Source organism: Podarcis bocagei (genome assembly GCF_964188305.1).
Source record: "Podarcis bocagei genome assembly, chromosome: 10".
NCBI lineage: Eukaryota > Metazoa > Chordata > Lepidosauria > Squamata > Lacertidae > Podarcis > Podarcis bocagei.
Genome location: NC_138135.1, coordinates 6003538 through 6030321, shown reverse-complemented (window position 1 = coordinate 6030321; position 26784 = coordinate 6003538). Strand labels below are relative to the sequence as shown.

At 42.2% G+C, this 26784-nt stretch overlaps 2 protein-coding genes across 5 annotated transcripts in view; both read right to left on the bottom strand.

Annotated features, from left to right (window-relative positions):
* Nucleotides 1-26784, bottom strand: part of LOC308595799 (C-type lectin LmsL-like) — a 123580-nt gene that overhangs the window by 32349 nt on the left and 64447 nt on the right. The gene's annotated exons all lie outside the window — the stretch shown is intronic.
* Nucleotides 1-26784, bottom strand: part of LOC308595820 (C-type lectin-like) — a 50211-nt gene that overhangs the window by 4799 nt on the left and 18628 nt on the right. The window contains exons 2-5 of one of the 4 annotated variants that reach the window (XM_081210555.1): nucleotides 12538-12595; nucleotides 10759-10856; nucleotides 10112-10258; nucleotides 2304-2415 (exon numbers count right to left, since the gene is read on the bottom strand). In XM_081210555.1, the coding sequence (XP_081066681.1) occupies nucleotides 2304-2415; nucleotides 10112-10258; nucleotides 10759-10856; nucleotides 12538-12595 (415 nt within the window). Of the gene's footprint in view, nucleotides 1-2303; nucleotides 2416-10111; nucleotides 10259-10758; nucleotides 10857-11812; nucleotides 11913-12537; nucleotides 12613-26784 lie in introns of those variants that run through there. The other 3 variants (XM_081210556.1, XM_081210554.1, XM_081210557.1) reach the window with 3 other exon arrangements.

Below are 26784 nucleotides of genomic sequence, written 5' to 3'. Positions count from 1 at the left end.
GCCTGGTAGATGAAGGGAACGCAGTGGATGTAGCCTACCTTGATTTCAGCAAGGCATTTGACAAGGTGCCCCATGATATTCTTGTAAAGAAACTGGTAAAATGCGGTCTTGACTATGCTACCACTCAGTGGATTTGTAACTGGCTGACTGACCGAACCCAAAGAGTGCTCATCAATGGTTCCTCTTCATCCTGGAGAAGAGTGACTAGTGGGGTGCCACAGGGTTCTGTCTTGGGCCCGGTCTTATTCAACATCTTTATCAATGACTTGGATGATGGACTCAAGGGCATCCTGATCAAATTTGCAGATGACACCAAACTGGGAGGGGTGGCTAACACCCCAGAGGACAGGATCACACTTCAAAACGACCTTGACAGATTAGAGAACTGGGCCAAAACAAACAAGATGAATTTTAACAGGGAGAAATGTAAAGTATTGCACTTGGGCAAAAAAAATGAGAGGCACAAATACAAGATGGGGGACACCTGGCTTGAGAGCAGTACATGTGAAAAGGATCTAGGAGTCTTGGTTGACCACAAACTTGACATGAGCCAACAGTGTGATGCGGCAGCTAAAAAAGCCAATGCAATTCTGGGCTGCATCAATAGGAGTATAGCATCTAGATCAAGGGAAGTAATAGTGCCACTGTATTCTGCTCTGGTCAGACCTCACCTGGAGTACTGTGTCCAGTTCTGGGCACCACAATTCAAGAAGGACACTGACAAACTGGAACGTGTCCAGAGGAGGGCAACCAAAATGGTCAAAGGCCTGGAAACTATGCCTTATGAGGAACGGCTAAGGGAGCTGGGCATGTTTAGCCTGGAGAAGAGGAGGTTAAGGGGTGATATGATAGCCATGTTCAAATATATAAAAGGATGTCACATAGAGGAGGGAGAAAGGTTGTTTTCTGCTGCTCCAGAGAAGCGGACACGGAGCAATGGATCCAAACTACAAGAAAGAAGATTCCACCTAAACATTAGGAAGAACTTCCTGACAGTAAGAGCTGTTCGACAGTGGAATTTGCTGCCAAGGAGTGTGGTGGAGTCTCCTACTTTGGAGGTCTTTAAGCAGAGGCTTGACAACCATATGTCAGGAGTGCTCTGATGGTGTTTCCTACTTGGCAGGGGGTTGGACTCGATGGCCCTTGTGGTCTCTTCCAACTCTATGATTCTATGATTCTATGATTCTATCTATCATCTATCATCTATCATCTATCATCTATCATCTATCATCTATCATCTATCATCTATCTATCTATCATCTATCATCTATCATCTATCATCTATCATCTATCATCTATCTATATCTTATCTATCTATCTATCTATCATCTATCTATCTATCTATCTATCTATCTATCTATCTATCATCTAATTTCAGATCGAAGTTTTACAATCACATATCCTACATACAGCATAAAGACAAAGAACCTCCTGAACTTCCCTCCCCCCCTTTGTGGGTCCTTTTATGAACCATTTTCTCCTGCATCTTTTATAATAACCCAACTCCAAATGTTTTACCTCTCCATTGTATCCCAAATTTGCCATTAAACTACAAGTGTTCTTCCAACCCTACTAAAGATTTTAGCTGTTTACAATGGTTTATTAAGATAAATTATAAATTTCCCCCATTCCTTATTAGAATTTTGGTATTCCTGATTTCTGATTCTTCTGGACATTTTGCCATTTTGGCATAATCCATCCACTGAAATCTGCCACTCTTCATCCACGCAGTCGCGGTTTCATACATAAATTGTCTTTCCTGCTCCGTTGGGACCCAAGAGACTTTGAAGAAGAAGAAGAAGAAGAAGAAGAAGAAGAAGAAGAAGAAGAAGAAGAAGAAGAAGAAGGGGAGTTTGGATTTGATATCCCGCCTTTCACTCCCTTTACGGAGTCTCAAAGTGGCTAACATTTTCCTTTCCCTTCCTCCCCCACAACAAACACTCTGTGAGGTGAGTGGGGCTGAGAGACTTCAAAGAAGTGTGACTGGCCCAAGTTCACCCAGCAGCTGCATGTGGAGGAGCGGAGACGCGAACCCGGTTCCCCAGATTACGAGGCTACCGCTCTTAACCACTACACCACACTGAATAGGCAGGTCACTGGCTCGTGAAAGCCTCCCTTCTGCTGACATGGCCAACTGACCTGCTGGTTTGCTCAGGTAGGAGGTGGCTAGGGACAAGTTCTTCTTCTCTACGCACTCACCCTTGGACTGCTTTCAACCAGGCCACGAGTGGCACACAGTATAGAAGAAGCTGACTGCTGGCACTCCCAAAGGCATATTGTGATACACCCCCCCCGCTTCTCACCATTAGTTTTTAGTTCGGCACACTTCTCAAGGCCACCTGTCCCACTGGGCTCCCCGGGTGCCCATGCAGTGTATGGGAGTGGAGACATGTCAACCCACTGCCAATTGGAGATCTGTAGAGACAGAAAAAGAGACAGGAAATTAAGAGTTAGTTAAATAATTGAGATTTAGAACCTTAAGATAAGTTAAGAAATTTTATTTTAATTGGAATACGGTGTTTTAATAATGATGTTAGAAAACTGTTGCATTTAAATACAAGGAAATTCAGATGGGAGGGATCAGACGAAGTCCAAAACATGTTTATGATGTTAGAAGTTTAAATAACCAATTAATTTGTATTGCTTAGGTGTTTGTTGACATGTATTTTCCCCCTCTTTTTTCCTATTTACTTTTTTGTTAAGTTTGTGATTTTGTTTCTTTCTTTTTTGTCGTAGTACGTGTTATATTTGTAAGAAACTTAATAAAAACTATTTTAGAAAAAAGAAAAAGAGAGAGGGGCCTTCACATATATTCCTTCACTCTCTGAAGGAATATATGAAAAAATAGGGTTCCAAAACTGGAATATTAATAGATAACGTGTAAAATGCACAGGGGTAAGCAAGGAAATAATAAAAGAATCAGCTGAACAATGATTAAATTATAACAACACAACAAGATGGAAGAAGTAGAGAGAGAGAGAGAGAGAGAGAGAGAGAGAGATCATGGGTGAAGGGGAACGAGGGGTATAGGGGAATTTGAAATATTATTTATAATATAAAAACTTTAATATAATATTTCTTTAATATACAGCTTTAATATAAAACTGGGAAAGGAGTACGACAAGGTTGTATATTGTCTCCCTGCTTAATTAACATATGCAGAATTCATCATGCGAAAGGCTTGGCTGGATGAATCCCAAGTTGGAATTAAGATTGCCGGAAGAAATATCAACAACCTCAGATATGCAGATGATAAAACCTTGATGGCAGAAAGTGAGGAGGAATTAAAGAACCTTTTAATGAGGGTGAAAGAGGAGAACGCAAAATATGGTCTGAAGCTCAATATCAAAAAAATGAAGATCATGGTCACTGGGCCCATCACCTCCTGGCAAATAGAAGGGGAAGAAATGGAGGCAGTGAGAGATTTTACTTTCTTGGGCTCCATGATCACTGCAGATGGTGACAGCAGTCACGAAATTAAAAGACGCCTGCTTCTTGGGAGAAAAGCAATGACAAACCTAGACAGCATCCTAAAAAGCAGAGACATCACCTTACCAACAAAGGTCCGTATAGTTCAAGCTATGGTTTTCCCAGTAGTGATGTATGGAAGTGAGAGCTGCACCATAAAGAAGGCTGATCGCCGAAGAATTGATGCTTTTGAATTCTGGTGCTGGAGGAGACTCTTGAGAGTCCCATGGACTGCAAGAAGATCAAACCTCTCCATTCTGAAGGAAACCAGCCCTGAGTGCTCACTGGAAGGACAGATCCTGAAGCTGAGACTCCAATACTTCGGCCACCTTGTGAGAAGAGAAGACTCCCTGGATAGATTCCGTCAGGCCTTGCGGGACCTTGCTCCCCCTGGCGACTCATTGACTGAGCTTGTTGAGGGCTGGAATATCCAGCTCCTAGCAGCCATCGATGAGATCGCACCTAGGCGCCCTCTGCGACCCCGCAGAAACCGGGCTCCCTGGTTTACCGAGGAGCTTCGGGAAATGAAGCGGGACCTCAGACGGCTAGAGCGAGTATGGCGGGGTGCCCGTGACGGAGCTTCAAGAACATCTTATAGGGTTTTTATGAAAACCTACGAGATGGCAGTGAAGGCCGCTAAGAAGTCCTACTTCTCGGCCTCCATTGCCTCCGCTAGCTCTCGCCCGGCGCAATTGTTTAGTATAATTAGGTCTTTAACGTCCCTTGAAGGACAGCCAAATTTAAATAACAATTCGACACACAGCTGCGAGGCATTTGCGAGCTTTTTTGCGGAGAAGGTCCTGTTGCTCCGCCATGACCTCCCTGCCAATTTGGATACAATAAAGGAACTGGAAGCCCCTCGACTGTCCTCGGGTCCAGTATTGGACCACTTTGACCGGATATCCCCAGCCGATGTGGACAGACTCCTCCAAGCTGGAAAGCCCACCACTTGTCCTCTTGAAGGAGGCAGTGGTGCGTCCGCTCTTAAAGAAAACATCATTAGATCCTTTAGATCTATACAATTACCGCCCGGTTTCGAATCTTCCATTCCTGAGTAAGGTGATTGAGAGAGCGGTTGCTGAACAGCTTGGTAGGTTTCTGGATGAAACATCTGCTCTCGATCCATTCCAGTCCGGCTTCCGCGCTGGTCATGGGACCGAGACGGCTCTGGTCGCCCTAACAGATGATCTCCGCAGGCAGCTGGATCGAGGCGGGTCAGGGCTGCTGATTCTTCTAGACCTGTCAGCAGCCTTCGACATGGTCGATCACGAACTTCTGGACCACCGCCTCGCCGACGTGGGGATCCAGGGCACAGTCCTTCAATGGCTGCGCTCGTTTCTCTCCGGTCGGGGACAGAGGGTGGCGCTTGGGGGGGAATTGTCATCGCGCCACTCCTTGGTGTGTGGAGTGCCTCAGGGTGCGATTCTCTCCCTGATGCTTTTTAACATCTTTATGCGCCCCCTCGCCCAGCTTGTCCGGAGTTTTGGGCTGGGTTGCCATCAGTATGCCGATGACACCCAACTCTATCTGTTGATGGATGGCCATCCTGACTCGGCCCCAGATACACTGACCAGATGTCTGGAAGCTGTGGCTGGATGGTTACGTGGGAGCCGGTTGAAGTTAAATCCTTCGAAGACAGAGGTCCTCTGGCTGGGACGGAGCGATATGGGATTGAGGGGGCAACTCCCATCTCTTGCAGGGGTGCAATTAGTGCCAGCATCGTCCGTTAAGAGTTTGGGTGTAATCTTCGATACCTCCCTCTCTATGGAGGCGCAGATTACAGCTATAACAAAGGCGGCATTTTTTCATCTCCGCCAAGCTAAGCAGTTGGCTCCTTATCTCTCTCACCCTGACCTAGCCACTGTGATCCACGCAACGGTCACCTCCAGACTGGATTATTGTAACTCGCTCTACGTGGGGCTGCCCTTGAGACTGACCCAGAAACTCCAGCGGGTGCAGAATGCCGCGGCGAGACTCCTTATGGGGTCTTCGCTGCGAGATCATATCCATCCGGTACTATACCAGCTGCACTGGCTCCTGGTGGAGTACAGGATCAGGTTTAAGGTGCTGGTTTTAACCTTTAAAGCCCTATACGGCCTAGGACCCTCGTACCTATGGGACTGCCTCTCCTGGTATGTCCCACAGAGAAATTTACGGTCTGCAAATAAAAACACCCTAAAGATCCCAGGCCTCAGAGAGGTTAGGCTGGCCTCAACTAGAGCCAGGGCCTTCTCGGCCGTGGCCCCGATCTGGTGGAACGCTCTGTCACAAGAGACTAGGGCCCTGCAGGACCTGACATCCTTCCGCAGGGCCTGCAAGACAGAGCTGTTCCACCAGGCCTTTTGTCAGGGCGCAGCCTGACCCCCCTCCTCTGGCAATCTGCACAAAATTTTGCTTGATGGTTGCCATTAATTTGATTTTAATTTGATTTAATTAATTTTATAATGTTTTAGAATGTTGGACTATTTTGATTGTTGTTAGCCGCCCTGAGCCCGGCTTCAGCTGGGGAGGGCGGGATATAAGTAAAATTTATTATTATTATTATTATTAAAAGACCCTGATGTTGGGAAAGATGGAGGGCACAAGGAGAAGGGGATGACAGAGGACGAGATGGTGGGACAGTGTTCTCGAAGCTACCAGCATGAGTCTGACCAAACTGCAGGAGGCAGTGGAAGACAGGAGTGCCTGGCGTGCTCTGGTCCAGGGGGTCATGAAGAGTCGGACACGACTAAATGACTAAACAACAACAACATGTGATTGTAAATTTAAGTCTGCTGCAACTGGATTTCTTATGAACTGTTCCAATCCTGATTGTATTGGATTTGTGACCATTATGCTCATTTGCCTTCAGTAGCAGTAAAGCTCTGCTGTGTGAAGTATTAATTGCCTCGGGTCTATTTTTGGGAATCCTGCAACGTGTTTACCGTATTTTTCGCCCTATAGGACGCACCATCCCATAAGGCGCACCTAGTTTTTTGGGGGAGAAATAAAGGGAAAACAATTATTTTCCCCCCAGGCGCAGGGCTGGGGCGGGGGAAGCTTGAGCTTCCCCCGACCCCAGCCCCCAAACAGGCAGCTCTCTGCAAGCCGTGGGAGCGCTCCCGCTGCTTGCTGAGAGGTGCGCGAAGCCTGGACGCACTGAGATCAGCGCGCGCAGGCTTCAGCATGCAGGCAACTCTCCGCAAGCAGCGGGAGCCCAGCGCTGGGCTCCCGCTGCTTGCGGAGAGGTGTGCGAAGCCTGGAGAGTGTGAGGGGTCAGTGCGCACCGACCCCTCTCGCTCTCCAGGCTTCAGTGAAAGCCTGCATTCGCCCCATAGGACGCACACACATTTCCCCTTCATTTTTGGAGGGGAAAAAGTACGTCCTATGGGGGCGAAAAATACGGTAAATTTTTACTCTGCTAACTATCTGCTGGAATCTGCTCTGGATAACTATGAGTAGAATTTCACGACAAATCTCAGGGTTGTGGGTTCAATGAAGATTTCTTCATTGCAGGGGTTTGGATGGCCTTTCTGGTCCCTTCCCTCTCTACAGTTCTATGATTCTATGGCCTTTATGAATCTAAGTCCATTCTACTGTTGAACAGCTGTTACCATCAGAAAATAAGAAAAACAAAGGAAACAATAGGCTATTAAAAGATGATGCAGAGGAATTGTGCTGCACCTTCCAAAAAACCAACACAACAAACCAGCCCAGTGGAGGACTACAGTCTATTTAAGGTCCCTAAAATTCTTCTATGGCTTGGATTAAATTCTGAGCTGGGGAAGAGCTGCCAATTTCTTGACCTTTCAATTATCCCCTATTCAACATGATGGAGTGTGAGGCCAGAAAATGACCTTATGGTATAACTGAAGATATATCTAGTATGCCAAATGGTATGAATGGAGATATGTCTGAAGTGTGAGCAGAACCAGATGGTACGTGACTCTGAAGACAAAAGATAAAGAGGTTATTGAGTCAAAGATAAAGAACTATTGAGCCAGTTAATGGACTGGGCAAAACTGGATGGATGAGTTAATGGACTGCAACAAAAGCAGGATGTACCAAATGTCTGGGTGAATTGGAGGACAAACTGAAGACACGTTGAAACAAGCAAGCTATTCATGGAGGCAGCATGACAGAAGCCAGACATGAGGACATCATGAGGGACCAGTGTAACAAAGGGAACATTGATTCCTATGAGAGAGACTATTTAAGAAGCTGCAAAGCCCTGGCAAGGTGCATTAGCTGTCTGACTGCAGAGGAAAGCCACCCAACAGACTCTTAAGAAAGGCTGATCACCTTTCTTAGTGGGTCCAACCATCTGGTGAGTATGAATGAGAGGAGTGAATGAGCCCTTACTAGCTCTTACCAGTTAATCAATAAAGGGTTGTATTCTGAAGAGATCTGTGTCATTCTGTCTTTCTTGAAAACGCTCTGATCCAAAAAGAAGAAGAAGAAGAAGAAGAAGAAGAAGAGTTTGGATTTGATATCCCGCCTTTCACTCCCCTTCAGGAGTCTCAAAGCGGCTAACATTCTCCTTTCCCTTCCTCCCCCACAACAAACACTCTGTGAGGTGAGTGGGGCTGAGAGACTTCACAGAAGTGTGACTGGCCCAAGGTCACCCAGCAGCTGCATGTGGAGGAGTGGAGACGCGAACCCGGTTTCCCAGATTACGTGACTACCGCTCTTAACCACTACACCACACTGGCTCTTAGCTGTCGCTCTTATGACAGGAGCACTGGGAAGGAGGAGGTTAAGAGGCTGTGGCACCTCAACAGTGATGGCAGAGTTGCCTCTCCTCCATATAATGATGATGATGATGATGATGATGATGATGATGATGATTTATTTATACCCTGCCCATCTGGCTGGGTTTCCCCAGCCACTCAGGGAGGCTTCCAACAGAATATTAAAATACAATAAGGAAGGATGGAGTGGCCTTTGTTCCCTCACTGTCCTTGGACCTTCTCCTTCCCTCTGTGGAATTCGATCCTATCCCAAGTAGCAAAGAGCAGGGAATGACACGTCCTGTTCCACCGCCTGAGGAGAAATGGGAATGTGCTGCCCCTCCTCATTGCTGCCAAAGCCTCCTTTACCAGGCATGGGTGGCAGTGCCTGCGAAGCAGCAGGACGGGTTCCAGCAAATTCTCGTGAGATTTTGACAAGGTCACACATGATATTGCCAGTAGCAGGCGCTGCTGCCAACGCCTTTTCTCTTTTGTTGAAAGAGGTGGTGTGGGGTGACCGTGGCGGTGCCACCTCTTGGGGTTCTGCCATGACTGCTTCACCCCACCTTAGGGAAGGGCCAGTCCTGTAAGAGAGGCGTCTCTCCATTTAGTTGAAGAAGTGATGGGGATACTGTTCTCCACACTGCATGGCAGTGAATTTTCAAATATTTGAAAATTTCTGGCACACATACGGAGAATTAACAACTAAAGAAGGAGGAAAGTGGAAATTAAAACCATACGTATATGTTAAAGATTATGTGTATGATTGGTTGCATTACTTTCAGGTAAATGAAATGTTTAAAAAAGATATAAAGGAAAGTGGATATGCAGAAAAAGACTCAAAGTTCCAAACAGAGATAATAAATAATGAGTATAAAACTCTGTCAAAAATGTATAAGATATTGCTAGAATGGTTTACAAAAGACGAAGAGGTTAAATCGGTAATGATACAGTAGGCCAAAGACTTTGGATATAACATTCAATTTGAAGATTGGGAAAAATTATGGAAGGAAAGTTTAAAATTTACTGCATGCATGGGGTTGAAGGAAAATGTAAAGAAAATGTTTTACAGATGGTATATCACCCCGGTAAAACTGGCAAAAATGTATAAAACATGTAATAAGTGTTGGAAATGTAAAGAAAAAGAGGGAACTTTCTACCACATGTGGTGGGAATGTAAGAAGGTAAAGAGTTTCTGGGAAGCAATATATAATGAATTGGGAAAAATGTTAAAATACACTTTTGTGAAGAAACCAGAAGCCTTTCTTTTAGGGATTACAGGAAAAGATATAAGAAGAAAAGACTATAAACTTTTCCAGTATGCAGTTACGGCAGCAAGAATTCTATTGGCTCAGAAATTGAAACAAGAGGAAATACAGACAATTCAAGAATGGAGAATGAAATTGACTGACTATGCGGAACTGGACAAACTGACCGGGAAAATATTATATGCCCGAAACCAAAAGTTCATCGATGATTGGGGAAAATTTGCAGATTATCTGAAAAATATATGTGAGGTGCAAGCAACGCTAGTGGGGTTTCAAGAAGCACTGTAAATTTTAAAACTTTAAGAGGTATTGCTGAAAGTAAATAGAAAAGGAAGGGAAGACAAATGGCAATGCAAATAAAGGAATGCGCACTGAAGGGTAAAAATGGATGATTACCAGAGAAGTTGAAGGAAGTCCAAAATTTGTATTTTGTTAAAATTAGGTAAAATTTGGATAAAATTGTATGATTATTTTGAAAACTAATAAAAAATTACTTTAAAAAAAAAAGAAAATTTCTGGCACAATGGCCTCTTCTTCTAACGTAGGGCACACTTTCTTGGTTCAACGGCATCTTCCTAAGCTTTCGATCTGCAGTTTCCTCGGCCACAGAATATGGAGAGGAAGAAGAAACAAAACAAAACAAAACTAGAAGCTTCCTGTACACACCTCACTCGCCTTGTGGGCAAACAGCCCAATCCAGACCGCAGATTTTTTTTCTTGATTGAAACGAATATAGGCTGCTATTGTCTTCATCTCGTGGTCACCAAGGATGGAAGCCAGATGTGCTCCTTGCTTCTGTGTTTGGCAATCTGCCTGAGAGAGACAAAGAGTTAAGGTTTTCACCCTAGAGGGTGCCCTCTTTGACTCCATCCCACCCCAGGGGGATGAATTTCAGTGGCCAGCTTGGGTTGGCAGGATCAGCCCCACAAAGTATCTAAGGTTAGGGTTAGGGCTTCAGGTGAGCTCAAACATTCTTGAGCATAAAGATTGCAAAATTAGAAACGGCATCTTTATTTACGTCTACTTTGTGTGATATAGACTCTTATGCCTCTATGGAATCAGCACTGAATTTTATTTGATAACAAATCAGATAGAAAGAACAAGAGATCGTTTTGCCAGTTGGTGGTTTGAGTTTTTAAATAGACCTTCTCTTCCCACCACCACGCTGTGTACGACACATAAATGCGTACCTTCCTTTTATAATTTTGAGTACATTGGGTCATGATTACTCCTTGGGAAGATTATTAGGAAAATACTTTGAGAATTTTCTTAGTAGTTGAACAGACTGCAATATTCCAAGAATAGCTTCTTACCTCTGCATCATTCCAAGATAGGGGATTCTCAAATAATGCATAGCAACTTCCACCAAAGAACATCCATTTCTCTGGGCAGGGACTTGCTTCTGCACCTGCTACAGGAGAGAAAATCTTGGTGAGGGGGCGTAGCAAAGTCATGCCCTTAACTGTAATTTAAATATAATCAACGAATTTCAATTACACTTAGAATCATAGGATCATAGAACTGTAGAATTGGAAGGGGCCCAATAGTCCAACACTTTGCAAAGCAGGAATCACAACTGAAGAACATCAACCAAACTCTGTTTGAAACTTCCAATGAAGGAAAGTCCACCAGCTTCTGAGGGAATCCATTCCTCTGTCGAATGCAGAGTTGTCATACAACCTGAATTTCCTGGACATATCTGGAACACTGCAGTTGGTAGCAGTGTCCAGGCAAAAATTGTCAAAATTTCGGGGGGAAATTTGGACGTTTGGCAACCCATGTTGGCAGTGTCGTTTTCATCAGCTTTCCATAAAAATAGCTCAAAAACGTCAATTATCGATGTGATTTTGCAAAATAAGCTCAGCAACTTGGGGCAAACAGCAACAACAACAGCTCAACAACTTTCTGTCTGGATTTTCACTGTTTGAAATATGGCAACCCTACTCAAACAGCTCTTGCTGTCCGAAAGTTAACCCTGATGTTTAGTTGGAATTGCCTGTCATTGGTTTGAGTCCCACCCTCTGGAACGGCAGAAGACAAGTGTGCTCCATCTTCCTTGTGTCAGTCCTTTAGATAGTTGAAGATGGTTATATTTAAACATTTATACTGAGTTATTTGTGTTGAATTGCTTGCTTGAGTGAATGATTAATTACAAAGTAGAAAATGCAATCCTAAACAAGCTAAGTTCAATAGGTTTACCCCCTTAAACCCCTTAAATCCTGTAACACCTAATTCACCTGTGGGCTTATCCACATTGGAACAAAATATGGACCCCGCCACAGTGTTGGCCCAAATCTTTTCCGTTTCACATAGAGTAGTGTTGATGGTGTTCTTATCTGGATTTTCCAAGAATCGACCTCTCCTCACTGCATTTAAAAGGGGAAGGTCCAAGACAGCACTGGGGTGAGGAGAACGTCATGTGGACATCTCTACATCAATGGTGAGACCTCCACATTTTCCTCCAGTGTGGACGTGCCATGTTTATAAAATATAACTTCTTGTGGGGAAGAGTAGGTCAGAATTCAGATACAGATTTGCTCAACGCTGTGTGCGGAGTTCTTTGTGTGACATCACACAGGCTGTGATGACTATAATGCAACGGCTATAGATACAAGCAAAGACTAATTTGGGAAGAGGAGTCAAGAAGCACTTGAAGGAGGTGGTAGATGCACATTCAAGGGCATGAGGACAATTGGACTCTGTCATGCTTGATCCCCAGTAGATTGTACTCAGGACATGTTCTAATAGTCCTGGATAGTCATTGATAGTCTGTTCCTCCATGAGAAAAGTGATTTGGGGAAAACAAAGCCAGAAGGACTTCTTTGTTACGGGAAGACCTTGTGTCTGTGGTGTGTCTGGGAGAGAAGTGTTTTTACTATTACCTGCCACCTGATCCTCATTTTAACTGGATATATTGTGGGTCCAGCGTAGGACCTTTACCATGCATAGTCTATGCTCCACCACTAAGTGATGGCTCCACCACTGCATACCAGCAGGAAGGAACCCCCACTGCACCTGAGTGCCAAGCCGTCCTGTTTCATCTTGGCTTCCCTCATCTGAAAGAGAAATTGAGGAGTCCAGCTTGGATGTACCTTGCAGGAGAAAGGTGATGACCAGGAGTTCAGAAAGGAAGGAAGCGACTGGCCCCATCTGTACTTGCAGAGAGAAGAAGACGAAGATAAAGGAACACATAGAGACACTCGCTCTCCAGTAGACTAAGTTTCCTATCTTGTATCCAGTTCCCCACCCTATAAGAAAATACTTGTTTTCTTGGGAGTTGACATGACTCTGTTGTAGTCAAGTTTATTCCTCTTTATTTATTGGCTTTATATGCCACTTTCTTTCCTCTGAAGAGCTCCAGACGCTGTTCATAGTTCTTCATCTCCCCATTTCACCCTCATAACAAACCTGAGAGGTTGGTTAGGCAGAGGAGTGACTGGCCCGAGATCACCCAATAAGCTTCCAGGCTGAGTGGGGATTAAAAAACCCTGGTCTCCCAGGTCCAAGTCCAACCGCTTTGCCAAGCTGGCTCTCTCAAGCTGGGATATCAGGGCTCAGGTGGACCTTAAGGTATCCTCATTGTCCCAAAATATTTTAGTTTCCTCCCCACCTCCCTTTTCCCTCTGAAAATGTTTTTCTTTCATTTTTACCTAAACCGGTTTCCCGTTTGGATTTTCCTGGATCCCATTCCCTGGATACTAGATTGATCACTAGCAAAAAAAAAAATCACTAGCTTCTGAGACTCCAGGATCCTGATTCCTGGAATGTCTCCCTGGGTTGGCAGTGGGGATCATGCAGTAAGCTTAAACTAGAGGGCTGGTGAAATTTAGGTGGTTGAAATATAGGATTCAAAGAATTACAGAGTTCTAGAGTTGCAACGGGACTCCAAGGGTCGTCTAACTTGCTCAACTCCCTGTGAAACAGAAACCACAGCTAAATATTTCCTGACAGATCCAATCTGTTTAGGGAAGTTTTTAATGTCTGATGTTTCATTGTATTTTTCATATCTTGTTGGAAACTACCCAGAGTGGCTGGGGAAACCCAGCCAGATGGGTGGGCTGTAAATAATAATAATAATAATAATAATAATAATAATAATAATAATAATCTCTGTTTAAAAACCTCCAGTGGAGGAGAATGATCCGAGCTGAAACAAAGCTGGAAAAAAGGCTTCAAACATATTCGCCTAATACAGTACATCTCTCTCTCCCTCTCCCCCCTAGATTAAAAAAATCTAATTGATGGTCCAGAGAAGTTTGCTTTTCCAATGGCAGTTTGGGCTTTTCCTTTTCTCATTTGAAAATAATGTGTTTTATTGACTCTTAATTTCTTTGCCATGAAATATAACATCAACATTTGAGATTTAATGTTTCTGACTGTGTTGAATGCACCCGCTCCCCAGCTGAAACACCTCCCCAGCTTTGAAATTTGCCAACTTTTGGCTTCATCTCTGCAATGGCACTGTGATCTAAACCCCTGAGCCTCTTGGGCTTGCCAATCAGAAGGTTGGCGGTTCGAATCCCCGCGACGGGGTGATCCCCCGTTACTCTGTCCCAGCTCCTGCCAACCTAGCAGTTTGAAAGCATGCCAGTGCAAGTAGATAAATAGGTACTGCTGTGGCGGGAAGGTAAACGGCGTTCCTGTGCGCTCCGGTTTCCATCACAGTGTACCATTGCACCAGAAGCAGTTTAGTCCTGCTGGCCACATGACGCAGAAAGCTGTCTGTGGGCAAACATTGGCTCCCTCGGCGTGAAAGCGAGATGAGCGCTGCAACCCCATAGTCACCTTTGACTGGACTTAACCGTCCAGGAGTCCTTTACCTTTTTTTTTTTAAAAAAAAAAAACACAACCCCTTTAGTTCCACTTCAAAACTGCTGTGAGAATCTGGTGCCACTGAACACATCTTCAAGGACTGGGCAAAAAAATAGCAATCTAGGAAAGCTACTCACTTGTCTGTCTTTCGTTCTCTGCTTCAGTTGCTGAAAATCATGGCAACTTTAACTTCTCCTGTTTGCAATCGTTTCAGAGGATTTATAGATAATATTGTGGGGAGTATGGGGGTGTCATATTCATTATGAGTTTGTAATAATCGGACAGATGCACTCAACCCAAAAGCACACCCAGACCACTTTCCTTTGAAAGCTCTATGGATGAGCAGCCGTCCAGGCAGCAGAAATTGCAGGAAATATAATATTAGAAAATAATGGAGAAACAATTGGACTAGGGTCTGGGAGAGCCCATGTTTCAACTCACCACTCAGCCATGAAGCTCAATGGGTGACTTTGGGCCAGTAATTATCTATGAAATGAATCTGAATCAAGACCGGCCGCTGAGGTTTTAGGCAGCTGCTTAGAGGCAACATTGGGTTGAATGAAGGCCAAAGACTGGAACTGAATCTAGAGAAAGCTGCAAACCTTACTCTGCATTCTGTCAAAATTCTCATTTATTGATGTGTGTTTATCTAATTCAGAAAGTCAGCAATCCATTTTTGCTATCTGTACTGGCATTATATACCACCTGTACATCATTTTCATATAATTTTCTTTCAAAAGAGAGCAATCTGTAAATTTTAAGCCTGTTTTCCACAGTTTTTCCCAATCTTCAAATTGTATATTATGTCCTATATCTTGTGCCCATTTGATCATGACCTATTTCACCTCTCATCTTTTGTTTCCCATTCTAGAAGAATACTATATGCACCGTTCAGCAGCTTCACCTTCCCTTCTATGTCTTCCTTTTGAAATCTAGAAGTGGTGTAACTAAATCCTTTCTTCTTGTCTTCTTTATACATTTCATGTAGCTGCCTATAATGTAGCCAACTCTGAAAATGGTCTTTTATTACCTCATAGTCTTTTAATTTCATTTTTCCTTCTTGATCTTTTAATAAATCACTGTATGTAAGCCACTTCCCCTTCTTGCCAAGTGGTTTGAGCAACAAAGCTTCAATTGGTGAGAGCCACTAAGTTGTCTTTGGTTCTATAAAATCTTTATATCTCTCCCAAACCCTCATAAGGTGAAGGTAAAGGGACCCCTGACCATTAGGTCCAGTCGTGGCCAACTCTGGGGTTGCGGTGCTCATCTTGCTTTATTGGCCGAGGGAGCCGGTGTACAGCTTCCGGGTCATGTGGCCAGCATGACTAAGCCGCTTCTGGCGAACCAGAGCAGTGCACGGAAACACCGTTTACCTTCCCGCCAGAGCGGTACCTATTTATCTACTTGGACTTTGAGGTGCTTTCAAACTGCTAGGTTGGCAGGAGCAGGGACCGAGCAACGGGTGCTCACCCTGTCATGGGGATTTGAACCGCTGATCTTCTGATCGGCAAGTCCTAGGCTCTATGGTTTAACCCAAAGCTCCACCCACATCCCAAACCCTCATTAATGATTTCCTAATTATATGATTGTAGAATCCTTTATGCACTTTTCCTTTCCCATACCATAAATATGCATGCCATCCAAAACTGTTATTGTGACCTTCTAAGTCCAATGCTTCTTCCTTTTCCAGTTTTATCCAGTCCCTGATCCATACAGCAATCCAATTCATTTATTTTCATACAGTTGTTTTATATTGAGAGTGCACCTGAGAAACTAAACTCGTGGGTTATTTTGGGTGGCCTACTTGTGTGAGGCCTATGAGTGTCTTAGAGTATGAATGGAGATATGTATGTTTTGAGTGTGAGTAAAACCAGATGGTATGTGACTCTGAAGATAAAGAGATTGTTTGATTCTGAAGATAAAGAAAGAGGGACTGTTGAACCAGCTAATGGAATGTACAAAACAGGATGGATAAGTAGGATGTACCACATGTTTGAATGAGTTGAGGACATGTTGAGACAAATAACTGTTCACAAAGGACACGCTGAGACAAAGAACTATTCACAAAGATAATATGAGGAATCAGCGTGACGAAAGCTATGCTAAGACTTATACATAGTGAAACTATATAAAGGCTGAAAAATCCCTGGCACAGTGCATTGCTATCCTACTGAACAGAAGGCTGTATGAAGACTCTTAAAAGAGATTGATCACCTCTTTTAGTGAGTCTGCCCATCTGGTGAGTATGAATGAGAGGAGCGGATGAGTTCTTATTAGTTTGTTGTTGTTTAGTTGTGTCCGACTCTTCGTGACCCCATGGACCAGAGCACGCCAGGCACTCCTGTCTTCCATTGCCTCCCGCAGTTTGGTCAAACTCATGCTGGTGGCGCCGAAATATTGGGAAATATTAGAAAAAGAAGGAGATACTGGGAGATTGCAGAGCTTTGAGAAACTAAAGGATAAAGTGCAAAATTGGTTACACTATGCTCAGATTAGAGAGGTTTTTAAGCTAGATAAGAAAATAGGTTTCCAGGTGGAAAAATCAAAACTAGAAACAGAACTGTTAGAACCTAAGACCAAGGTACTTTCAAAAATGTATAACTTGCTGCTGAAATGGAACACACAGGATGAAACAGTTAAATCAGCTATGATAAAATGGGCACAGGACATTGGGCACAACATTATGTTTGTTGACTGGGACAGGTTATGGACCACCGGTGTGAAGTTTACGGCTTGTAATGCCTTGAAAGAAAATATTATGAAAATGATATACAGGTGGTACATGACCCCAGTTAAGCTCGCAAAAATATACCATTTGCATGATAATAAATGTTGGAAATGTAAGGAGACTGAAGGAACATTCTTTCACCTCTGGTGGACTTGTCCGAGAGTGAAGATCTTCTGGGAAATGATCTATAATGAGTTAAAAAAGGTATTTAGGTATACCTTCCCTAAGAAACCAGAGGCCTTCCTTTTGGGCATTGTCGGCCAAGGGGTGTTAAAGAAAGATAGAACTTTTTTATGTATGCAACTACAGCAGCAAGAATACTTATTGCAAAACACTGGAAGACCCAAGATTTACCCACACTGGAAGATTGGCAGACGCAACTGGTAGACTATATGGAATTGGCTGAAATGACCGGCAGAATTCGAGACCTGAGAGAAGAGACGGTGGAAGAGGATTGGAAAAAATTTAAAGACTATTTACAAAAACACTATAAATTGTATGAATGTTAGGAGAATGCACGTTTGAAAGTAACAGGGCAGCAGCAATCCGGCTGTATGATATATGAAAATAAGTGAGATTTATTGGAATGAAGAAGTTTGAAATAATATTATGTTTAAACTAAGCAGTTCAGTTTATGACAAAGTTATTTAAAATTGGAGACATAATATTTGAGATAATTTAAGAATTGAAATAAGGTAATAAATTGCTGTTCATTCACTATCTGACTGAGAATGCAGAGAAGGGAGATGTGAGGAAGTCTTAAAGTTCATGAGAATACGATTGTTCAACAACTGCATTTTATACCTATTTTTCTTTTATTCTTTGATTTCTTTTCCTAATCTTACTCTGATTTTCTTGTGGTGATGGTACTTTATATGTTGGGTGGTTTGTTTGTTGTCTAAAGAAAATTGCAATAAATATCTTTTTTTTAAAAAAAAACAAACTCATGCTGGTGGCTTTGAGAACACTATCCAGCCATCTTGTCCTCTGTCGTCCCCTTCTCCTTGTGCCCTCCATATTTCCCAACACCAGGGTCTTTTCCAGGGAGTCTTCTCTTCTCATGAGGTGGCCAAAGTATTGGAGCCTCAGCTTCAGGATCTGTCCTTCCAGTGAGCACTCAGGGCTGATTTCCTTCAGAATGGAGAGGTTTGATCTTCTTGCAGTCCATGGGACTCTCAAGAGTCTCCTCCAGCACCGGGACCTCCGGTTGAGCGTGATCCCGTCGCAAGCGGGGATTTTTCCCAGTGAAGAATCCCCGGTTTTGGGGTGGATTTAGGGGTGCCACAGGGCGCAGTGGCCCCCAGAAATAGTACCTGGAGGGTGTCCAGATACTCAGGTTTCCACAGAAGCCGAAAATGCAGACCACCCGGCCGCCAGGTAACTCCCGGTAGGAGTAAAGAGTGCGGTGGGGGGGGGGGAAGAAGCAGGCTGAAGGGAAGCCATAGCTACCTCCAGAAAACGAAGCCCCGAGCTTGCAGGGGAAGCGCTTAATTCTCGAACGCAAGGAATTTGACCCCAAATTGATTTTAAAAAGCGGATTGCAACATCAAGAAGGATTCGGATACGAAAGAAATAAATACAGAGGTCAGCCGTCATCTATAATCAGCTTAGACGCATCATACAAGCAAAGCTGGAGAAAGGGAAGTGAGTTGCCACTAGCAGCTATTGTCCCCCCCCCCCCGTTTGACTGACAAAGAAATAACTTTTAAAGAGGATACTGAATAACTTAAGGAGAAACAAAGTTAAAAGGGGGGACAGAGGGACTAAAATTGGAATTTGAAGGTCCTCTTTGTAACTGTGAGAGAAAAGAGAAGAGAAAACGTTTCCAGTTTCACTTTTTAAAAAACTGCGCAACGGAAGAAGAGCTTCCGACTCCATTGTTTCTTTTTACAGACGGAGACAATCGTGAAAAGGATCTTTTTTCGCTTTATTTTGGGTATTTCTGCATATCCTTTTTTGGGGGGGTTATTATTTAGATGGACTTATTTCATTTTTTCATTGGCCACTGCTACCTTTGGGGTTTTTTTCTCTTAGAAAAACTCTAAGTAAAATTTGACTTATAGACTCCTTGCTTAATTTTTTGAGTCTGGGCCCCCGGTGGTCAGAAGAGAAATTACAACTTGTTTTTCTCACTTGTTTTTCCTGTTCTCTTTGGTTTGGTGTATTTTTTTTTTAACCCTTCAGAAGGGGTTGGGCTTTTCTGGTTTTTTTCCCCGTTTCCTCATTACTGGGCTTTGCAGAGTATTTGCTTGGATCTTCTTCATTTGGATATAAGTGTAAGGATTATATTACCCTTTATTTGGATATAAACATTTGGATATTATTTTTTTATGTGGAGATCACTTTTTAAATTTTTAAATCTTCTTTGGTATAATTAAGAGGCTAAAGTGGATTATAAAACTAAATTGGATTATAAATCTAAACTGGATTACAATTTGAATTACAACCTGATTATAAAGGTTTCGAAAGGAATAGCCTAATTGGTGGCAGAAGATTTTAAACTTTAAACTTTGATTTTTAGGAATAGAATAAACTTTTTTTGGCGGCACAGCTGGAACAAAACTGGATTAAAAATTTGATTATAAATGGAGTACTAAGATTTCAAAAGGAATAGCCTAGTTGGTGGCAAGAAGAACATATTCATTTGGTTTGGGTTTTAAGTTTTCATTTTTTCTAAGTTTAAGGATCCGACTGGGCCAAAGATAATTGGACATTAAAGTGAAGATTTGAAATTAGAATTAATAAAGGACTAAATTACAAATTTAAAAAGATATTGAATACCAAACTTGAAGTTAATTGGATATATTTATACCTTGGGCAAGGGTTATATAAGGTTGTGTAGTAAGTGGTGGTGAGAATTTATTTTCATAAATTCAATTTGGATTATTATGTGAGAAGTGTTTAAAGCATTTTTGTGGAAATGTCTCATCAACCGAAGAAAGGAGGAGAGGGGGGAACACCAGCAGATAGAAGAGGATCAAAACAAGAATCAGACTTCAAGGGAGAAATATTAAAAATGTTTGCAGAAATCAGGCAAAGTGAAAAGAACTTAGAAGAAAAATTAGAACAAGTGGATACGAGAATTGGAAAAATGGATAAAAAAATTGATGAGACAGTAAACGCGCTGAAAGGTCAAATTAAAGAGGTATCTAGAAGAACACAATCCCTAGAGGAAGGGATGAAGAAGACAAGAACTGAAATGAAGGAAGTGAAGCGTGAGGAAGAGAAAATCAAAGTGGGACTATCGGAAATCAACAAGTCACAGGAGGAGATATGGGATGCAATTGCCATGAATGAATTGAGGCAGAGGGAAGTGAACCTCAGGCTGAGAGCTGTGCCTGAGGTTCAAGGAGAGAACATTAGAGAGAAATTAATAACAGAGATAGCACAATGGTTAGAGTTACAAAATGAAGAGGTTGCAAGAACAGTGCAAAATGCATTTAGGATGAGAGTAACAACAACAAAGTCAAGGAAAGTTCCAGGAGATTGCCTAATTACTTTTAAAGATAGAAAAAAGAGAAATTTGATACTTCAAAAAAATAGAGAAAAAAGACTAAATATCGATGGGAACTATATAATCATCTTTAAAGACATCCCAATTAGATTGTTGAAACGAAGAGACCCATATAAACCACTGGTGCAAATTCTTAAGAAGAACAAGATTGAATTTAAATGGGAATTCCCGCAGGGGATTTCCTTTTTTTATAAAAGCAAGAAGCACAGACTTACTAGCCCTGAGGAAGTGGGTAAATTCCAGAGAAGATACAAGGAATTAACAGAAGAAGAGGAAGTAAAAGGAGCAGTTGGAGGAGTAGATCCCCTAGGGGGGAAGCATTTGGAAGAGAAGAAGGAGGAGAACGGGGAAAAGAAAAGAGGAACAACAAGAAGAAGAAGAACAAGAAGTTGACAGATTATAAAAAATAATACGTTAAATTAATTTATTTAGGAGTTCACTATGGCACTGAAATTATAGAATTGGAATATTAATGGAATGAATGACAGGGAAAAACGACATAAAATTGAACAATATTTAAAAAAGAAAAATTTGGACATTATTTGTTTGCAAGAGACACATGTGGCAAGAAAACACAGGAAAATGTTGATTAATAAAAGATTAGGAAATGAATTCATATCTTCTGACAAAGGGAAAAAGAGAAGGGTTGTATTATATGTAAGAAACAAAACTGGAGCCCAGCAAATTTTTAAGGATGAAGAAGGAAGAATTATTGCTGTCCAGATCAAATGGCAAGGCGAAAAATTAATAATTGTCGGGATCTATGCACCTAATGGAAATAAGACTGATTTTTACAAAAAATTGGAAGAAAGACTGTTTGAATACAGTGGTACCCCGCAAGACGAACGCCTCGCGAGACGAAAAACTCGCAAAACGAAAGGTTTTTTCGTTTTCGAGTTGCCTCGCAAGACGAATTTCCCTATGGGCTTGCTTCGCAAAACGAAGCTTGCCCCGCAAGCTCCGGGGACAGCGGGTCTTCTCTTCTGAAGGACCTCTTCTGAAGGCTGGCGGGGGGCGAAAGTCTTTGCTCCCCCCGCCTGCCTGTCCCGGAGGGCTTTTGAAGGCAGGCGGGGGGGAGCAAAGACTTTTGCCCCCCGCTCGCCTTCAGAAGAGGTCCAGGACCTCTTCTGAAGGCTGGCGGGGGGCAAAAGTCTTTGTCCCCCCTGCCTGCCTGTCCCGGAGGGCTTTTAAATCGCCCCGGACAGCGGAGAAGTCCTCCGCTGTCCCGGGGCGATTTTAAAATGCCGCCCACCAGGATTTTAAGATCGCCCGGACAGCGGAGAAGTCCTCCGCTGTCCCGGGGTTTTTTAAAATGCTGGGGGTGGGAAGAAAAGCCCTTGTCCCCCCCCCCCCCAGCCTTCAGAAGAGGTCCGGGGACAGACTGTCCCCGGACCTGGTCTGAAGGCGGTTTCCCTAGGAACGCATTAATTGATTTTCAATGCATTCCTATGGGAAACCGTGCATTGCAAGACGAAAAACTCGCAAGACGAAGAGACTTGCGGAACGAATTAATTTCGTCTTGCGAGGCACCACTGTACATGGATCAAAAAATTATAGTAATGGGAGACATGAATGGAGTAGTTTCAATGGAAATGGACAGGCTAAGAGATAAAGTTAGCAAAGAAGGAAAACTACCTAAGACTTTCTTTTTGATGACGAAAATTGTAATTTAATTTTTATTTGGAGACTCAGACATCCACTAGAGAAACAGTTTACATTTTATTCGGTACCAAATCAGTCAATGTCAAGAATAGATCAAATTTGGGTCTCAAATGAACTAACTCCAAGAATTCTACAAATTGAAATCCAGCCAAGAGTGATCTCAGATCACAGTCCAATAAAATTGGAGATTAAAGGCTACGAAGAAAGAACATTTAGATGGAGAATTAATGACTACCTCTTAGATGACCAAAAAATTTTACAGGATGCACAAAAGAAGCTGATGGAATATTTTGTGGACAATTGTAATAAAGGTACAAAGATGAGTACAGTTTGGGATGCAAGTAAGGCGGTAATGAGAGGATTCTTCATTCAACAGAACGCAATCAGAACTAAGCACAGAGAGAAGGGCAAGAAGGAAATCTTAAAACAAATAATGGACAATGAACAAAAATTAATCAAGAAATCTAACAACTCAAAAATAAAACAAAATATCAATATCCGTGAAAATCGGGTCTTGCCGCCGCGGCAAAGGTGGAGACCCTTCAAAAATCCCAGGCGGAGGAAGCCTGGGAACGTGGGATTCGGCTGACACCAAGAGCGCCTCCCCTACTTGCAGGGAAATCCTTTTTCGGGGATCTGAAGCAAAGTGGGGTGAGTGGCGCGGTGTTTTGAATCAACCGCTACTTGTACAGAGTGAAGCCGCACAGCCGTTTCTGGAGAGCGCTGACTTTTTCCTGTGGACAATTGGACTCTAAACAAGTACCCTTTAGTAGAAGGGAAAATTGGACTACAAAACATTTTAATTTGGCACCGAAGCGGGAAGATTCTAAACAGGAATTCCGCCTTCTGCTTTTGTAAATAGATTGAAGTAAAAATTTTGCAAGCTAAAGTCTGGAAAGTCGTATATAAAGGACTAAATTTCCTTAAGTTAAAACCACCAAAACCCCTCTTGGAAGCAGGAGAAGAGGGGGGGGAATCTTAGATTGTTTAAGCCTGCAGGAGAGAGAGTAAAAAAAGATAAATTTCCACCGTCTCAAACCTGGGAACGGGGTGTCAGAGACAGAAATTTTTGGGGAAGTTCATTGACTGAATGGAACGTCTTTTGACAGATAGTTAAAAAAGAGAAACATATTGATTCCAGTGTTGCCTTTTGCATTAAAAGAAACAAAATATTTGAAAAATGAAAGTAATTTTCTTTTGTTGGACCTGCTTTCAAAAGATGGATACAAATTGAAATTGTCTCCTCTAGAGGGAGCTTGTTAAACTGCTGCTGGAGTCGATCTGGGGAATTTCACAGCTGTGGAGATTAAGGATCGTGAGACCAGACTCTGACCTTGGATAAGAATGTGTTTAGAAGAAGTTTTGGTGCTTGCTTTTTGCAAGACAAGTGCTTTGTTGGAGCAGCTGCATGAGAAGATGGATTTGATGACTGTTGCAGTCAATAACTTTGGACAAACAGTGAATCCTCATATAGAAACCATTCAGGAACCAACCCAGGAATCTGTTTTGACAGGGCAAGTGCAAGTGCAGAAGATAATGGAGGAGGTTGCTGTTGAACCTCAAGTAACACAAATGGAGAGACCCGAGGCCCTGCAGGAGCATAAGCTGCTGTTTTTGAAGACTGAACCTGGAGAAAGTCAGAATTGGAGAGAGGGAGTATTGTTTGGTTTGGAGATGGGAAGTTGGTTGGATCCCCCTAGGCAGTGACGTTTCGGCTTTTGGGATCTGGTTTTGGGCCAGAGGGGGTCTGGAGTTGTGGGGGCTCTTAACTTTGGAGGGACTTTGAAACATGCTTTTAAATACTTTCTGGATTACAGTGCTGACTGTGGAGAATGGGCTGACCTGTCGAGGGGGGACGGAGATATTGTTGGGTTGGAGTCTCCCCGAGACCTACTCCTCAATGAGAAAGGAAAGAAATTAAGAAAAAGATCAACAAAAGACAAAGTAAAGTGCAGGTATAAACAAGAAGAAGATCTGCAGAAGGGACATGGAAAAGACTTAAGAGCCTCGGACATAAGATCACCAGGTTGATGGACTAGATGGAATGGATAGAAAGGACTGACATAACCCGAGACCAGGAAGAAGAGACGTTGGATGAAGATTGGAAGAAAGTTTATTTATTTATTTATTTATTTATTTTGAGAATTAGCGTAAAATTAATGAGTGTTAGGAAAAATGTTGGAATGATACTATTTGGCTTTAGTAGAAATGATATAAGGAGTTTTGTATAAATAAGTATTAAGTTTTAAGGCTTTTTATGGTAAGATAAGGTTAAAATAAATTAAGGTAAATTTAATGACAGAATATAGTGAAAGATGGCAAGGATTTGCTGAGTTAATTAATAGGTTAGACCGTTAAGATAAATTATACAACAAAAATTGAGAAAGATGGAAAGAATTTGCTGAAACAATTAATTAAACTAGAATACAAAAAGGGAGGTGTGAGGAGGTCGATGAAACAAGTAAATGAAAGATAAAGATATGGAATATTGGATGTGTGTTTTAATGTTATTGTTCTTTTTTGCTGTATTGTTGTCTTTTTTATGTTTTTCTTTTTATGTATTGTAATGTACGTCTTGTTAAATTTTTTGTTGTTTCTTCTTCTTTTTTCTGTAATTTTTAAACTTCTAATAAATATCATTTAAAAAAAACAAAATATCAAAGTTTTGCAAACGCAATTTGCAATGATAATAAACAAAGAGGTGGAATGGAACATTAAAAAGTTAAGACAAAGAAACTTTGAGTTCGCTAATAAGTCAGGCAAATGGCTACCGTGGCAAATTAAGAAAAGAAAGGAACAAAACACAATCAGTAAAATTATTGTGGATGGAGAAGAGATAGAAAACCCGAAAGGCATCAGAAAAGGATTCTTGGACTTTTATAGTCATTTGTACAGAAATAGAGAAAAGAATAATATGAGGAAAATAGAAAGATATCTAAAAGAAAAAAAGGTGCAAAACATCCCGACAGAAAAGAAAGACAGACTGAACGCCCCAATTGAGAATGAGGAAATAATAGAGGTCATAAAAGAATTTTAAAAAGGAAAGGCTCCGGGACCAGATGGATTTACGTCAAGTTATTATAAAGAATTGAGGCATACCCTGACAGCGCCACTGAAAGAAGTAATGAATAACATCTTGAAGGAAAAAGATATTCCAGAAACTTGGAAAGATGCCTTTATTTCACTAATTCCTAAGCAAGATTCCGATTTAACACAAGTAAAGAACTACAGGCCAATTTCATTGTTGAACACAGACTATAAATTTTTTTCAGGAATATTAGCAAAAAGAATGAAAAAGGTTTTGCAAGAAATTATTCATGAAGATCAAGCAGGCTTTCTTCCAGGCAGACAGATGAAGGATAATGTTAGAAATATAATTAATACTTTGGAGTATCTGACTGCCAGGAATGAGAAGCAAGCCATATTGATGTTTGTGGATGCAGAAAAGGCCTTTGATAATATATCATGGGAATTCATGCTGAAAAATTTAGAGTATATGGAGGTGGGGAATGATTTTTATAATTTATACAGAACAGAGAGCAAAATTGATTGTGAACAATGTAATTACGGAAGAAGTAAAGATATTGAAAGGTACAAGGCAGGGATGTCCTCTTTCACCATTGCTATTTATAACGGTCCTGGAAGTCCTTTTGGGCTCAATTAGACAAAATGAATTAATAAAAGGGGTGACAGTAGGTCAGAATGAATATAAAGTTAAAGCCTTTGCGGACGATCTGGTAATAACGATAGAAGATCCGTTAAAAAGTTTAAATGAGGTGTTGGAGGAGATTGAGCAATTTGGCAAAGTGGCTGGGTTTATATTAAATAAGAAAAAAACTAAGGTAATTGTAAAAAATATGGATCATAGTGTAATAGAAACAATGCAACAAAAAACAGGGATCGAAGTGGCGAAGAAAGTAAAATATTTGGGAATATGGTTAACATCCAAAAATATTGATTTATTTCAAAACAATTATATACCGGTATGGAATGGAATTAAAAAAGATCTGGAGGTGTGGGGAAGAATGAAACTCTCCTTTTGGGGTAGAATTTCAACGATCAAGATGAGTGTACTTCCAAAGATGTTATTTTTATTTCAAATGATTCCAATAATTAAAGGGACAACGATTTTTAAAGATTGGCAAAGAGTAATTTCAAGATATATCTGGCAGGGTAAAAAGCCAAGAATACTGTCAGGGAACTGACATCAGAGCATAGTGGAGAGGCGAGGCTCCCAGATTCTGCAGGAGAGGGGACTAGTAAGGGAAGAGAGAGAACGTCCTCTGGGGAAAGAAGTCCAGGTGACACCAGGAAGAAGGGAGAGGCAGAGAGCAGTTCGGAGGGGAGGCTCCGAGACTCTTCCAGTGAAAGCAGTGGGGAGGGTGGAGGACCACCGCTTGGCACGCCCACTCTGCGCAGAAGGCTTCCGCGCAGAGAGGCGAGGCGAAGGTTGTCCGTTAAGGAATTCTTATGCTGGAGGAAATTTAGGAGACGCCCACTCACGGATTCTGCTAGCGACTGAGCAGCAGCGCAAAGGGCTGCTCAGTCAGGGAAAGACACAACCACCCCTAAGCAGTTTGGAACGGCTGGAGGTTTACACACAAGCAACCCCATTTCCCGTGA